Below are 16963 nucleotides of genomic sequence, written 5' to 3' on the forward strand. Positions count from 1 at the left end.
GACAATGAGAAAAAATGGAGAAACTCACACATGGGCGGGCACACCCACAACACTTGTCCTCACTCCCTACAGTGTAATATGGTACAAACAAGAGATACTTGCTAACATGTCTCTCATGGGAAGTGGCCGATATTGTGAACTCAGGTGGTGCAACCACCTGGGTCTGAGATACTCGGTTCAGAAATCAAAGTGTGCAGACTCTGGACGGCATTGTATGGACTAAAACAAGCCCCTCCGAGCATGGTACCAACAAATAGATGCTTTTTTAATAAGTACTCAACTTTCTAAATGCTCGTCAGATGCAAATTTGTATATTTTCTCTGAGTAGGGCAAGTACATGATCATTGTCCTATATGTGGATGACCTCATTATGATGGGAAATCATGAAGAGAAGATCCGCCAGCACAGACAAAAGAGATATTGAGTTTAGAGTTTGACATGACAGACCTTGGACTTATGCATTTGGGGATAGAGGTATAGCAAGAGTCAATTGAAAACTTCATTTCTTAGCAAAAGTATGCAAGAGAAATTCTGAAGGCATTTGGCATAGCTGAGTGCAAGTTAATGGTTGGTTACACCCGTGGAGGTTGATGCGAAGCTTTTTGTTGAAGATGCTCCACTTGTAGATATGAAGGAGTACAAGAAGTTTGTGTGGGGAGTTTGATCTTCCTATGCAATACACAACATGACATCCACTTTGCAATTGGTGTCCTTAGCAACTTCTCAAATTAGCAGGGATGCATGTGTTGAAATACATCAAAGGTACCATTGGATATGGCATCACTTACAAATCGGAAAACTCATTGATTGGAGTTTGTGACATAGATTAGGCAAGAGATTGTTATAGCAAGAAATCTATTTCTTGTTACTGTTTTCTTATTAGCTCTGGAATTACATCCTTGATCAGCAATAAGTAGCCTACAGTGGCACTTTCTTCTACATAGGCTGAGTACAAAGGCAGTATGCTTTGCTTCATGTGAAGCAATCTGGTTAGGAGACATGGATGTTACTCAAAAGGGAGCACCAATGTAGTTGTGCGATAGTCACACGACACAGTGTTGGACCAAAGAGGTAGTTCACCTACGGGTGGACATTAAGGGGGAGGGGGGGTGAAGCATTTGCTTAATGCTCCACCCTCGTGTTATTTCTATAGGTGAAAGATGTGCTCTATGTTATAAGGTCCCCTTTATAAGGAGTAGCCCTTGTGGTGAACAACCACCCTGCGATTCCCAATTTAGACACTGGATGGTGGCCAAGTGTGGCCACATGGTTAGAAGACAGCTTATGTAGACTTGGCACTCTGCCAAGTAAGATGCATGCTTGTGGGGACTATGTGACCGCATTAGTGAGTGTTGGACAACAAACTAAGGGCACATTTTTATCAGGTTGCAAGGCTTATTTGAGGGCCCATACGATCTCAAATGGCCATGGGAGCTACGCTTAGTTGTAGTCTAATATGGTCCCACACAGATGATGTGGTCGGTTGGTCATTTTGAACAAGTCATGGGTTGGCCGGCGTGGCTAACCTACATCCATGTCGACCCTAGGTACTTTACACAAAATAATTTGGCAGTCTTAGTTTATCATCGAGTTCATTGTGTTCAAGCACTTTTGTAAACAAGACATCCTTTGTCCATAGTCTGTCTAGATCACCATCAAAGCTCTTTACCCAAAGTACACGAGTGGACAGACACCATCAATTTTGTAATCAAGTTTTTGCAAGCAGTAATATTGTTTACTCTCCACCTCTTTTTGAAATTTAGTGCTTTGTATTGTGTTGATCTAGCTTGTGCATCGGGCCGCTTGACTTATACTTTTTCAAGATCAATTTAGCATACTCCATTCCTTATGATGACTTCATTTCTTTCAAAATAACTACTTTTAGCATATGGAGAATATCCAGAGTATCATGGCAGCTTTGGATACATGATTTCAAAATGTCTTGAAGAATTTAACAAAGAGATCATCCAACCTCAAGCTTTTGTCATCTTCATGAACTTAACTTTAGATTCAAGTTTTTCATTAATAGCAAGGCATCTTGGTGATGAGGAATGGTAACCTCTCTGACTAGAGATACACTCTGCCAGTAGGTGCAGATAGCAAGTGATGAGAGGGAGATCTTAGAGAAGATAATGGCATAATAGTTCTTGACAAAGCAAAGGGTTTCCTGTTGCTCTCTTTAAGAAGAAGGGATATAGTATCCTTTGTTGCTTTGGCTTTTAGTAATGTTGCAAAGGTTTCTTTGTAGGTCTATCTTTCCTCCCAACCCACCATTCCCTAGTGTAGAGTAGTCTAAATTGAACTTGTTCTTCCACTTTGAGCTCTTGGTTAAGCTATGATATTATGTTCAAAGAGTTGGCATCCTAAGAGGGTTTCCTCTTCAAATAAATATTTTTGAGTCCTCCTTTTCGTCTTGACTACGGGAGCCTATTTCGAAGTAGAAACTAGAAGAACCTTAGTTTCTCTCACAACACATTGGGCCACAACTAGATAGATATTAGTGGAGAAGTTCTTGGTTCCTATCTCTTCAATGTTGTTTTTTACAATGGGAAGCTTGAAGACTCAAGGGTCAATGTGAAACCAAAAAGAATGGACTCTACACAAGTGAGTTAAGGATGATGAAAACATATTAATGGCAAATCGGATGATGGTATGGACTTTGGTTCTTGATGCTAGAAAAAGGCTAATCAAGTTATTGGATATGTAGATTCTATACGGTCTAGGTTTTCAAAGAAAGGGGGGATCATGTTTGTTAGACCAAGTAAAATCTTCGGCAAAGGAGGAATCGGTCAGAATTAAATTACCCTCAAGGCTATTCCAGCTTTTCCCCTAATAACTTGACGACCATTATTAAGTCTATCATTTAGGTCTTCTATGATCTTTCACATCCCAAAGTAAGATACAATCACCTGTATGGATGGATAAAGAATACAAAGCTAGGCCATGGTGTTGTGGAGACCAGTAGTGAGAATTAAAAAAAAGAATTCTCCTTTAAGCATAGATGGTAGTAGACCCCACATGTTGAGGGGATGAAAGCCAATATGTTTGATGGCATCTTTCCACTTGGGATGGGTAACCAAGGCAATCCCACCTCTCACATCTGAATGGTTAGTATGAAGCTAAATAACTTCCTGGCAAGTTGGAGGTTCGTTCATTGGGAGCAATAACATCAAGGTTGAGGTTGATCTGATTACACCAATAAGCTATAGCACCAAATCTTGGGGGTGTTATAGGTAGGACAAGGGTCTAACCTTGGAAAAGGGAAGTAGAGGGGCCCCCCAGGGGGCGGGGAGGGTAGAACCCTTTAATACATCTCTTCTTCAGATGATGCTTCTTCCATTTTAGTGTCCTTTGCTTTATCTAGGATGTAGAATTCCACCTCATCTAACTCTTTGGTAGGGATGGGGACATTCTCTTTCCTTGCTAGGGTTAAGGAGCTTCTTGACTTTCCAGATAATTTTCTAGAGCATTGAGTTTATTATGGGTGAAGATGAACTGCTAGCTACTTGACTTCTAGATAATTTTCTGGAGCATTCAACTTAATGTGGATGAAGATGTGGACTAGATAAGTGAAGATGGTCTAGAGAAGAGAAGCAACTTGTTTTTTTCCTTTAATAACAAAGCCAAATCCTTCATTTTAGTTCTCCTTAAAGGAAGGGGCAGGATCTTGAGAAGGGATAGAAGATTGACCCTTCGTCTTTTGCATCCAACATGGCTTTTTTAGAAAGTGCCCTTGTATACCACAGAAAAAGCAAGAGTTGGATAGATTCTTGTAGACAAGTTTTTTCTTGAAAGCTGGGAGATTAGAACCACACTTAATGGAAATGAAATCTTGTAGAGGCTCATGTAGATTAATCTCCACACATTCTAGGCATTAGACCATTGTCGGGTCGGAATTTGCCTAAGGTATGGCATAAGAATTCTACACAAAAATATAGAGGAATAAGCAAATCAAGAAATCCAATCCAAACATGGACTTAGGTTTATGGCCACTAAAAGGGTTGATTTCTGATAGACCATTGGCCAACAAAGGGAACTTCCTTAGCCATTAAATGACTTTGGAATGTAACCATTAGGAAGATAAGAGGCTTTTTCTACAATCCATTCTTAAATAGCTTTGGCAGGGGATCTAGGCATGCAGCAATGGAAGAATTTACCAAAAAGGGAGGGAGGACTTCCTTACCTCTTGGTCCCTTAAAACATCCCCTCCAAGGCTCAGAGACCTACCTCTGCGAGGGCTCCAAAAAACTCCAAGCACTCTGAAGAGTAACTCTTGGCGGCTTGAGGTATTTCTGAGGGATTGAGAAGAGGAGGGGGCAACGGGAAGGCCCAAGGCCAACCCCTGGCTCTTTTTTATGCCCCTTACGCCTTTGGAGTAGTGCCTCCTGCTTGGGGCTGAGACTGTTGTTGAGGCTGAGAGGAAGCTTGAGGGGAGGCCCATTGCTGAGAAGGCACCTGTTGCGGGTGGTCCAAAGCTGCCCACACTAAGATAACCTTTTTTTTATATAATTAAGCTACTTAAATTAAAGATGTTGAATTTTCTAAATCCTCCTATAATTTAAAAATCAAACAATTTATTTTTAAGAAATCGATTTTGAAATGAAAAGACTGGACTTTTTGAGATTTATTTGAATCCAGTGGGGGAAAAAAAACCAAATTCATGAAGGAAAATTGAGAGAGAGTTTGTTTGAATTTTCTATAACTTTTTGAAGTTTCTTGCAAAGCACATAAATCTATCACGAGCCAACAAATTTACATATGATAGATACTCCAGCATACCTTAGATCGGCTAGATGGTACATAATTCTTTTACCATCCAACCTCATGGTATATCATAAGCATCATAATGGATCATATTCAACTTGTATGTATGTGGGTACCTGCATGTATGTGGGTACCCAATGCCCATGCATGTACCTGCATGCCACCACACACACATTCCCCATTCAACTTTTGCTGCAAAACACAAGATAGCATAAACATTAGCAGGAAGGCTTCATCGAGGGGAGGTATATTTTGGATGCAATAATAACCCTGTGGGAGGGGATTGAATATGCCAAAGACTCCAAACAAGACTTCATAATTAACTTTGAAGTTTGAGAAGGCTTATGATAAGCTTGAATAGATATAGTGCAAGCTATGAGAAGCAAGGAGCCAATTTGTTACATGGACAAAGATTCTCTTCTGCAATGCATCAGCCGAAGTACTGGTTACCGGGCAACTCTTTGAAAAGTTCATGTTTCAGAGATCTATCAGACAAGGGTGTCCCTTGTATGCCATTAAGCAGCTTAACTGATGATATTATTGTTGCCTCACACATGCAACATATAACCTAGCACTTCATAGTAGTCATCATTTTGAGTTGCTTAGGACGGCTTACCAGATCAACAGGGACAACCAAATAGGCGACACCTTGCCACTTGCAGTATAAAGATTCACAAGATTTCCTCTCCAGCTGATTGGTCATTGTTGCATTGTATCTTTCGACCACTTGAAGTTTTCACTGACATCTCCCCCACCTATAAGGTTTGGACAAAGGGGATCTCCTGCTCATGAGGGACAAGCCAGTGAGATCTCCCTTTTTATCAAGATTAGGAGGGCTCAGGGGATTATGTCTGTAGAGGCATACTCTATTTTTTGCACCAAAAATCTCACCTTTTCCTGAGACTTCATTTCTACATGTTCCAGTGTGATCAAAGAGAGCATTAAAACCCTCTGGAGTCAACTCATAAAAACCCGTCTCCAGTCTAATGGGCATGTGCAAGACAATTCTCCCTGTTGCTTGGATTTCTTCCAATGCTTTTGAATTTCCAAGCATCTTCCCATGGCCCCATACATTGTGAAGCTTTTTCCAGTGTATCAACCATCCGTTTGCTTGGTGTGTATCTGCTTTACATGCATGAACAGTGCCATGGCTTCAGATACATAAAAAAGACGAACTCCTTACTCTTTTAAGGAATGGCATTGTTTTGATACCTGGACATGAATAGGGGTACGTATCTGGACAAGTATAGAGAGGGGTGGGGGGGTAAAAAGGACATAGCATACTCATACTGACCCTTTGCATATCATCTCCTTGTACACACACAGGTAGTCCTCCCATTGCTCCACCATTTCCAAACATTCCAGTGTAGAATTGAAAGTCTGAAATGAGGGCTTGAAGTCTGCCACTTTGAACCAGCTTAGGATCTGCAAAATGGGACATCATACAGAGATGAACACATAAGGTAAGTCTCTGAAAACTGAACGCACATTGGTGGAAACAAGATTCATATTACTTGTGTATGATCATGAATTTCAGCACAAACCTCCGTACACTTCCTCCATTTGCCAGCTCCTGCAAAACAGCTAACCAGAGTGTCGTAAATCTGCGGTGTTGGTTCCACACCCATTTCTTTTAGTCTATAGAACACCTGCAAAAAAAAGTCACGGACTGCTAGCATCACCAAACAGTCCATATAGATTTCTTACTCTTGAGACACGAGGAACAAAGAATCAAGTTGAAAAAAGAAAGAAGAAAACACCCCAAAAAAAAAACCAAGAAAAGGAGTGTGTTTAATGCAATTAAAGAAAGCCTCTACAATAAACCAAGAAAACCTTAGGAGCATAGGTCCCCCCCCCCCCCCCCCCCCCCCCCCCCTGCGGTGGGAAAAAGAAAGAAAGGAATGGGTTTAACACAAAGAAAGAAAGCCTTTACAGTTAGCCTTGTGGTACTATCTAGGAGCCATCCCTCTGGCACAAGCTGGAGAGGGGCTGGTTGCCTTTAAACCCCAAGATAGTGGGGACGGTCAGGATCAATATCTTAATTTTGTTAAAAGGATACTTCTCATGAGTCGGGAGTGGTGCATAGATCCTCAACAAGCCCAATTATGATTAAAAACTACTAAACCCTGTAAACATCTTTCTTAAGGAAACCGGAGGTCCTCTAAAAGCTAGTACGAGGGCAGCTAATCACTGATCTGATGATGCAATTGTGGAATAAACACAGATGCCAAAATTGAAGTCCACAATCCTTTATGCATGCAAATCTTTGCTCACTGTTGATTTCTTGAAGGACACATGCAAAGAATGTATGCAGTGTGATGTGGAGGATTAATTTTTTCCCCTTGAGCATGATAACACCCAGCCTTTCAAAGTAGTGAATAAGGGGTTGCTTGGCTGATCTGACGCACCAATCTCAAGACTTTATGCAGAGATTGCTGTGGGGATTTCATCCATGATTAACATGGCTACATTTGATAGCTTTGCTTTTTAGTGCTAGCCTTCATCATGGCTGAGTTTGTCCTCTGCTGTCAAAGAAGTGATTGAAAATCAGTATGGTGATTTAAATATAAAAGATTTGTCCACTTAGCTGGACATATTGTCATCAAGTAAACCTGCATCTCTTGCTGGTGCAAGCAAATAACAGAGATAAAGAAGAAAGAAAAAATTTGAACTAAATCACAGCCTACTTTTGTGCCCTATGCACTTCTCAATCTCCCAAGAGCTTCATGCCTGCCTTGCCCCGATTATAATTCTACCCCAACACTTCCATATTGCATTTGTCCCTTTGCATTGCCTCTTTCCTTCTAGAAAACTCAGCATAACCGAGCCATGCTTACACACCAAACAATTTTCTAAAGCTACTTAACAGGTCTTCAAGGTTACAAGTAAGACAGGCAAGCAAGGATAGAATTTTGTGCAGCTGAAGAAATAAAAGCAAGGAGCTTTGATATAAAATTTATTTTAAAAAAACAATGTATAGATGACCTTCAGCATTTCTTCCACTTTTCCACTCTTCCCAACTGCAAGAAGCAAATGGTGCACCATCCCATATGTTGCGACTACTCCTGCTTCTTGCATTTTCTGAAAGACGGCAAGAGCTGTCTTCGAATCCCTTAACCTATGCCAACAAAAAAATGCCATGTTAGTTTCCAAATCTTCAGCTTAATACTCACTCCAAGCACATCATTGCAGCAAAAAAGATGTCTTTTTTGTAGCCCTTCAATATATTCCATTGATTATTTGTAAGAAAAGGTGGCATGTATTGACAACAAGAAGTAACTTCATGGAAACAAACTTCATTTGCAATACAAGGAAAAATGGCATATAATGACAACTACCTACTTGCTGCAAGAAGCTAACAGCTCCATGTATGTAACTTCATTGAAACAAACTTCAGTTTGCTGCAAGCTCGCAGCAAACTCCAAAGCCTTCTCTGGATGGCCGCTTTTATTAAAAGCAGATAGCAGAGCAGTGTAGACAATGATATCTGGGACAACTCCCTCTGCTAGCATGTCCTCAAAAATACTGTTTGCTTCTTTCAGCAGTCCTGCACACAGCAGTCAATGTCTCTACCACTTCTGCAGTTATAACAGTGAAAACAAGTAGCTCATTTAAAATTTTAAACAAATCAAAAGGAGTAGATATTTAAGATTACCTTTGACACCATAAGCATAGAGTAATGAGGTGTAGGTTACAACATTTGGTCGGCAACCGAGCCTTCTCATGCTCTCATACACCGCCTGTGCTTCGATATGCATACCCTGTGTACAAGGGAGCCCTGGCTGAGTTTCAATAACTTGATAAATCTAGTTGTGAAGTGGTTCTAAGCACCCCTACCTTCTTTGCATAGATATCAATCATTGCAGAGCTGGCTTCCACGGTTGATCCTAGTGCTCCGGTACACAACTCATCAAAATACTTTCGGGCTTGCACATGGTCTCTCATCGCTCCAGCTTTTCTTATTAGCAGGACATACGTTACCTCATCGGGGAGAATTCCTTCTTCTTGCATGGTTGTGTAAAGATCCCCTGCAGCATTATATGCACCTCCTTCCATTAAAACCGTTAATGCTGCATTGCAAATCGTAGTGTTCAATTCAATATTGTGACTTGCTGCCTCCAAAAGTATGCTGTGTGTTTTTTCAACATGCCTGCCCTTGCTGCATGCAGTTAGAAGGGTGCAAATGGTAACACCATTGGGATGAATCTTCTTGCCCTTCATTTCATTGAAAATACGCATGGCATCATCAAGCTTCCCAACTAAGGTATAAGCATTGATTAATGCATTATAGGAAACTATACTGGGCTTAAGAGACATTCTTTCAATCATGCCAAACATTTTTTCAGCTTCCTCTGGCTGCCCAGACTTCCCATAGGCATTGACAAGCGACGTGTATGTAACAACATTGGGCCTGTGCCCAGCTTCCTTCATAAGATTCAAAATCTCCATTGCCTCTTCATGCAAACCAGCAGAACCATACACACCAATCAAAGTGTTGTAAGAAACAACATCTGGAACAAAACCTTCGGCAAGCATCATTTCAAATGTGGATTTGGTATCAGAAAACCTTCCACAAGCTCCATAAACATGCATGACCGTATTGAACGTCACTACGTCCGGTTTGCAGTTACTGCACTCTGAGCTCCTCATTTTGTAAAAGATTTGTATAGCTTTTCCGTACTGCTCCACTTGAGACAAACACTTGATAAGGATGTTGTATGTATACCGATCCATTGGGAAGTTTCTAGCCTCCATGTCATAAAAATAGGATATAGCTTTCTCATGTTCACCTCCATTTTTGAATGCTGAAAGCATGATGTTGTGTGTCACAACATCAGGTCCAACACCATTATCCATCATCTTCTTACAAAGTTGCAAAGCTTCCTCCCACCTGCCACTACTCCCAAACGCACTGATTAGATTGTTGTAAGATTGTCGACTTGGAGGAACCTGCAAGCCAAAGAGCACCTAAGCAAGCATGATACACGTGCAGTTTCATGCAAGTGATGGTGTGTAAGAGGACAATTATGACTTGGTATAGATAACAAAAACGCTTAGATTCCTAACACATAAACCTTTCTGTCAGAGGAGCTCACAGAAAGGAACCTTTCTGTCAGAGGAGCTAACTAAGGAAGGGCAATCAAGCCCATCTATAGCCTGCCGCCTGGGTTTATGGGCTTTTGTGTAAAGGGCCTCAACTCTAGCTCATAATTAAGGAGTTGAGTAGCCACATTAAGTACCAAATTTTTAATCATTCAAAGCTGTGAAAAAATACAAAACTACTGTGATCAATTCTAAAATTTGACTGGCAATATCAGTTTACTAGCAGGACCAACTTTTGCATGTATCAACTTGTTTGTACCCCAGCTCGCAGCATATCATCAAAGATATTGCTTGCCCACTGCCACTGGCGAGCTCGACCATGTGCATTGATTAGCGCATTGTATGACTCCACATCAGGTTTGCATCTGACATGAACACACACACAGCACCCAATAGAAATTTACCAAAAAAAATCTTTTCTTGTGCTACACAGTTGAAGATGAAAAAAACTGTAAATGAAAAAACATTAAAATAAGTAATAGCATTGTATGGATAAGGAGGTAACCTCCATCTTTGCATCTCCTTAAAAATCCCACGAGCCAGGTCTAGTCTGTCATGTCGGACATGCAGGCAAATCATATCATTATAAATATCGGTCCGAGCTCTATACAGCTCCTGATTCTTCATCCAGTTGAAAACCCGGTTACTGTGCTCAATCGCACCTGTTTTTGTAATCTCCTGCTCAGAATAAGAATTCTTCCCGGTCAAGATTCAGCAGACACTTGTATACCATTTACGCACTATCAGCTTTTGCATTCAGAAGACAAGGTGAATGAACCTCAATGATCACAAGCGGCTTATTGTCTTCAATACTGATAAATGAACACACTCACACACCCTCTACCTTGAACACACACACACACCCCCATCGTAAGCCTCACCCAATAATCCCTTCATGTGATGACATGCATTCCCCTCTTCTTGTTGTGTCAGAGAGTCTAGTGGAAGCTATGTGAATTAAGGCAATTAAATTAGGTACTTGAATCACATAGATAGCATGCATCATGATCAAACATCCACAAGACACACAGCATTTGCTTTAGTGAAAAAGTACAAGGAATTTAAACAGTAATTTTCTTGTTGTGTTCTCTGTGCAATGGACAGACTGTGAACCTCAGCACATAGATAGCATGCATCATGATCAAACATCCACAAGACACACAGCATTTGCTTTAGTGAAAAAGTACAAGGAATTTAAACAGTAATTTTCTTGTTGTGTTCTCTGTGCAATGGACAGACTGTGAACCTCAGCGACTCCTGTCACTTGCATTAGCTAGAATCCATTTGCTGGAGGAGGGCACTTTGCTTGTGCTGCCGTTCCAAGCTGTTGTTGAATGTAGGGTGCTGCCAGCTGCTGCATGAAAGATAGAACTCTGCGGGTCTTCAAGATCGCTCTCCAACATGGGCATCACTGAGACCCCATTCATGGATGCTTGGCAAGCAAGGAAGGACCTCACTAGGGAGTGGCCTTTGCTCCTCAAATTCAAGGACATGGAATCCTGCTTGGCCTTCCTAGCCAAAATAGCAACTCTTTGTTCCACGAAAATCTGCATAAGCAATGACCTCACACCACTACAGGTAGAGCGATTTCTTCAGCTCTCGTCACGGGTGCCCCCCTATCTTCACAGATGCTGGATGCGCATGAATGGGTTTGGTGACATACAAGAGAGGTGGTTCCTCCTGCTCTACGGACTTTCCTATTGACTCCCTTCACTGCAAAGGAGCTAGTAGAGGCTATGAAGGCACTACCTAAGCACAAATGCCAGGGAGAGGATGGGGGTCTAGTCTCCTTATTTCTCCTACACTAGGATCTCATGGAAGGCCACCTCAGATCTGCCTTCAATGAGATAATGATAACAAGAGATATGCCGGAGAGTCCATTTGATTCCCAAGGAGGGTGGTGACAGATTGGAGATTCAGCAGTGGAGACCCATCACCCTCCTAGGAACCGCAAACAAAATTCTAGCCAAGGCCATCAACTGACGATTGCAACCCTTCATCCTTCTTGATTTCGAGAAAACCTACGACACAGTGGATTGGGGCTTTCTAGAGGGGACGACGTGCAGGATGGGATTCCCGGAGGAGTGGGTCCGAGGTGTTTTTGGACTCTACTCTTCTTTGAAGCTTTTTTCTTCTTCTCATGACATGGTGAATGGCTGGGTGGTTTTTCTTGACCTCAGTTTTACCATTCACGGAATGCTCTCACTTTAGGTAGTCAAGTTGGGTCACAACCAGAAACTTTAATACCAGTGTAACATGCAACTAGTATGATTGTGTAACGATGAGCAAGACCTTCTTTATACCTTTATGTTAGTGAGCATGAACCAATCCACTTTAATCTTTTATTCACAAGAGATAGAGAGAGACTGCAAGACGACACCACATTGGGTCCCAATCTACCCACTTAAGGGTCCCCTCCCGCAATGTAGGATATGTGCTTTATTACTTTGGAGAACTTCTATTACAATGCAGAAAACTTACTGAAGATGATTGACAAAGGATTGCCAAATGCAAGGACAATGGATTGCCAAATGCAAGGACAATGCAGACCAAGCATCCTGCTGAACCATCAAACGGGTTGAAGACAACTTTGAAGCCACTTTGGAGAGCCTAATGCACACCCAAACCTGCTGAAGCCTGAGGTGATGCAAGACTGAAGGCTGAATGCTGAATATAGCTTCGGGCTGCCTTGGGACTGTAGCACAAGAGTGCTGGGCTGAGATGGATGTATGCACAAGACCAAGGTCTTAAGCACACATGCTTCTGCAATGTATGACTACTAAACTCTATGAAGAATACGATGATTTTAGGCAATGACTGAGGGTTCTCTTATATATGAGCTTTGCTGCTGGTCGGTTTTACCTGCTTGTTGGCCTGCTAAATGTGCTCATGACTGCAGAAAATAGGTATTAAATGCTCCTTTTCCCATCATCGCCTCACACGTGTGGCCAACTGCTCCTAATACTGGCTGACAGGTCCCTAGTGGACTGTTATGGCTGGCCGACATGATTTATGCCCATGCTAGCCCTTGGTTGGCCTTTGGGCTGCCAAGTGCAAGGCACCTAGGCTGGTTCTTGGGCTGGCCTAAAGCCTTGCTAGCCAATGCTTACATGCTTGCTATGGAATGCCTATGCTAACTAAGAAGACCTATATCCACCATTTGTTCTCCAAGTGGGTTAAGTGACAGACTTTGACACCTAAGGCTTGGAAGGACCTACATAGCTCGTGCCTAACATGTCCCTGGACTAGGGCTCACAATGGGGTCACAACGTAAGACAAATAGTCCTAAAAAGGTACTAATCCTATACAAGTATGGCATTGATGATGAGCCAGTGTCACACTGCACCTCAGTGCATGGGTGCATGTGACATCCAACATTCAAGATCATTTCACACCCATTGTATAGCTTTTCGGCCTATTGGAAACTATTTGAGCACTGGTTTGGACATGCATGGCTTGATATGAAACTATCAGTCCATATCTATGTTGCCTGTTTGGCGGTGTGACAAACCGTCCTACTTTGTGATGCCCTTGGAAAATACTACCAAACACAGTATTATTGATCAATCTCGATGCAAAAATTGATACCAAAATTACGTGGCTTAATTTTGAAAAGATAAGGGTACCTTAATCAAAATTGGGAAGTTCTTCCTGTTGAATCTGCCAATCCAATGGTTGAGGAGGCCATCAATGTCATCCTTGTGATTCATGGCAAGGACTCTCTGCACAAGCTCACTGATGTCCAAATCATGCTGGGATTTCCTCTTTCTCCTCACAAGCTTTTTGAATCTTTTGGGCAAGTGCTTGATGCTAGGGACTATGGTGTGTGGGCGGGCGACGTACAGGCCTTTGTCGTAATCCACGCAGCTGCCATTGATTTGGGAAGGAATCGAACCTGGTACCTGGCAACGGGGTAAGGATAGCGTGCGAGCTGGCGACGCGAAGGGCTCCTGCCATAACTGAGAAGAAGAAGACCGCCATGAGTCCAAGGATGATAGCTCACTTCCAAGAGTACCCATGGTCTTGCGCTGTGGGTCATGAGATTGCAAGCCATAGCCCTGCCCTCATTTCAGCCTTGTAACGGGCACGCAGCACCACTCTGATTAGCATCTTTCAACTCCACCTGGTCTTGCTTTTGGTGCTTTGCCTCTTCTCTCTCTCTCTCTCCTATGGGAAGGTTTTTGTGTGAAGAGCAATGATAATTTGACTCAAAACAACCCTGAATTACCTAATGAATAGGCCACCAAAATCAAAATTGAGCATGTGATTAATTAAATTCTTTGGGTTACTATTTATGTGAATGTAAGGCTCAAAAATAGGAAACGATCTTTATTAAAAAGTTTCTAATTTGTGTTTCAACATGCACCTACTCAACAGATTGCACTCTCTAGAACAAGAAGAGAAGCAAGGGTGTTATGTCTCTACGGCACTCTCTCTTTGCACCGAGAGATGTCTCGTCCCACTGCAATGGCTTGCTATGTAGATCTCTCTCTCGCTCTAACATGTAGAGTTATTTTGTTTTTCTCATCCTCCTGACGGGGCTATAGGAGGCAGATCTCTCTCTCTCTCTCTCTCTCTCTCTCTCTCTCTCTCTCTCTCTCTCTCTCTCTCTCGCTCGTGTCAGCAGAGCCGATAGAATAGACCTCTGTTTCTTGCGCGAATAGGAGGTGGTAGTGAACCTCATGCTTGGTAGCGACACCACAACCTTGACCTTGGTTGCCGTGATGAACCCTATCATCTGCTAGCAATCGCAAGGGAAGAGAATGGCTTACCTATTTGGGCATTAAGGTTTTGCATTAATTTATGCCACATGAGTGGCATAAATTAAAGCAAAATAAAGTTTGCTTGAATAAAATAGATCAGGAGCTATGATTTTCAGAAGGAAAAGTACACACTTCTGCTTGATAAAGGTAAGAGTCAACTAGAGGCCATTGAGGAGGGTAAATTGTCTAAGGAGGGCTATAAATGGATTAAATGGGCAAGGAGAAAGGGAGTGGATTCAAGAGCTTTGGGCAAATAAAAGGTAAAACTAGGAAGGGTCTAAGTTTTGATAGACTTTGCGAAGTTTTATCTTGATATAAGGAAGAGGGATTTATCTGAGAGTACCTTCTTCTCTAATAACTCCTTTGAGTTATTAAAGGAGAAAGGGAGTGAAACCTCCTCCTTGGAAAGGTTTAAATGGCAGGAGGAGAGAGCTTTAGGCAAATAAAAGGGGAAACTAGGAAGGGTCAAAATTTTGATGCCTTGGCCTTTGGGAAGTTTCATCCTGATATAAGGCACATGCATTTTTCTGATACTACCTTTTTCTCTCTTTTTTGGGAATAATAATTATATATATATATTAATATTAACATCCCTTTACAAAATGTCTACATCAAAAACTCAGTAGACATCTAATTTGCATACCAGATTTACATCATCATAGGTTTAATCCCACTTTCTATTCAGTAGGCTACACACTAATTCCCACATTTCATCCTCCCATGAAAAAGAAGAATTTCCCCATGAAAAGTGGTATCCCAACTACATACATGCAAGAAGCACATCAGAGGTGTATCCCTTGGGGGACTGTTGTTCAAACTCTTCTCCTTTAATCCATATCTTCATTGTTAGCCTCCTTCCCATAGGGTTTCTCTTCTGGTGCTGATCTTTGAGGTACCACCTTCTAGATCTTGGTCCAAATTTGGGAAACTTCACTCTAACATCATCCCATGTGTATAAGTGCAAGTGACCAAACTCATTAGGCTAACCCACATTTGAGATAGTAATGCCTAGACAGCCTCAATATATCTATTATCGTTCATCCTATTGATGTTATACATAGCCCAGCAAAAATGTACACTTCTAAGCATTACTTCAATGGCCTCTACTCCCTGTTGTCCCCCTTGCAAAAAAATAATTCATTTCTCGAGACCCGAATCACCCACTAACACACCGATACCTAATAATGCAGAAAATCAAATCAATCTCATTAGTCATCTTGTGTAGCTTTCTCGATAGCGAATCCCACCAAGACACTCTCACTCCTGAGTTGTCCTCTACCCATCTACCTTCTTTCCCCCAAAACATCCTTAATGCAAGACATTCCTAAAAAGCATGCCTCCCTTCCTCAATAGTAGTTGGGATGGGAACATTTGGAAATGAATGTCTGTAATAAAGTTTGGAGAATTAACTTGGATGGGAACATTTGGAAAAAGATGGAATCTGATATGGGATGCTCTGATCCCTAGTGAAAGCCCATGTGTTTTTGTGGAGAGTTTGTCTCCTAGCTCTACCCCTTGGATTCAAGCTTCTACTAAGGAATTTTAGTGCTGGAACATGCCTAATAGTACCTTTTTCTAATAACTCCTTTGAGTTATTAAAGGAAAAAGGGATTGAAACCTCCTCCTTTGGAAAGGTTTAAATGGCAGGAGGAGATAGCCTCACAAATTATGAATGAGGGGATGCTGAAGCAAGCACAAGATAGATGTGTTTTCAGATATCAAAGAAGTCTACCCAACATCACAAGTGGACTAGATCTTTGGAACCTCAAGCAAGGGAAACTACAAAGAATACCTTGCTCAAGCAAGAGAAACTGCAAAGACTACCCTACTCAAGGCAAGGCCCAAGATACTAAGATGGTATAAAAAGACTAAGTAGTAGGTGTATACTTTCTTTACCTTGATGGAATATCCTATAGAGGGAGCAGAGGGAGACCAAATTTAAAGGTTTGGATCAAGACTCCTCTTGCGGTTGGGGTTTCTAAGAAAGATTTGGTCAAATGGCCATTTTTAAGGTTAGTAAGTGAGAAGGGGTTGTCTTGCCTTTCCATGCTAGAGCTAATATAATTAATTCCATCCTTATTTCCTACATCATGTTTTTATAACAAACTATTGACTTTATGAAAGCTCATTAGAATACTTTTACTCCTGTGAAAATTTGAGAAAACCATAATAAGAGGTATTCCACTTAGCTGCCATGGGAAATATTTAAATGCTTAAAGAGTTTGGGGGGATTAGGGATCCTGTTTTTTCTGCCTATTTATGCTAAGGCTAGACTAGCTTCCCTACTACCTATGTTTTTGAACTAGAGTGAGTGTTGGGCCAAGGTGATCAAA

General features: G+C 41.6%; 1 protein-coding gene and 1 long non-coding RNA gene across 4 annotated transcripts; both read right to left on the reverse strand.

Annotated features, from left to right (window-relative positions):
- Window positions 1-4673: 4673 nt before the first annotated feature.
- LOC147638018 (uncharacterized) lies at window positions 4674-5519 on the reverse strand. The gene is made up of 3 exons (XR_015265738.1): window positions 5381-5519; window positions 4918-4956; window positions 4674-4880 (listed from the first exon to the last, which is right to left on the reverse strand). It is a non-coding gene; the product is annotated as an uncharacterized LOC147638018 (long non-coding RNA).
- Window positions 5058-14641, reverse strand: EMB2654 (Tetratricopeptide repeat (TPR)-like superfamily protein). 3 transcript variants are annotated; one of them, XR_015265737.1, is made up of 12 exons: window positions 13494-14641; window positions 10373-10545; window positions 10127-10232; window positions 8602-9714; window positions 8420-8525; window positions 8107-8311; window positions 7750-7882; window positions 7173-7286; window positions 6309-6413; window positions 6059-6189; window positions 5656-5886; window positions 5410-5546 (listed from the first exon to the last, which is right to left on the reverse strand). XR_015265737.1 is itself a non-coding variant. In XM_086797496.1 (10 exons), exons 1-10 carry the CDS (start codon window positions 13884-13886, stop codon window positions 5748-5750), a joined length of 2604 nt encoding a protein of 867 aa, XP_086653622.1. In that variant the 5' UTR covers window positions 13887-14641; the 3' UTR covers window positions 5058-5747. The 3 variants fall into 3 exon arrangements, 1 of the variants encoding a protein (XP_086653622.1); XR_015265736.1 differs by having other exon boundaries at window positions 5058-5886; XM_086797496.1 differs by lacking the exon at window positions 7173-7286 and having other exon boundaries at window positions 5058-5886.
- Between the last annotated feature and the right edge of the window lie 2322 nt (window positions 14642-16963).

This window comes from Cibotium barometz, chromosome 5 (genome assembly GCF_041138505.1).
Source record: "Cibotium barometz isolate CiBa-2024 chromosome 5, ASM4113850v1, whole genome shotgun sequence".
NCBI classification, from domain to species: Eukaryota; Viridiplantae; Streptophyta; class Polypodiopsida; order Cyatheales; family Cibotiaceae; genus Cibotium; species Cibotium barometz.

Excerpts from the sequence above, each read along its gene's own strand:
- EMB2654 (XM_086797496.1), bottom strand. The coding sequence starts at position 13,886 with ATGGGTACTCTTGGAAGTGAGCTATCATCCTTGGACTCATGGCGGTCT. Across the intron at positions 10,233-10,372 it reads AAGGAGATGCAAAGATGGAG|ATGCAAACCTGATGTGGAGT; the intron begins GTTACCTCCTTA and ends TGTTCATGTCAG. Across the intron at positions 7,883-8,106 it reads CTGTTAGCTTCTTGCAGCAA|GTTAAGGGATTCGAAGACAG; the intron begins GTAGGTAGTTGT and ends TTGTTGGCATAG.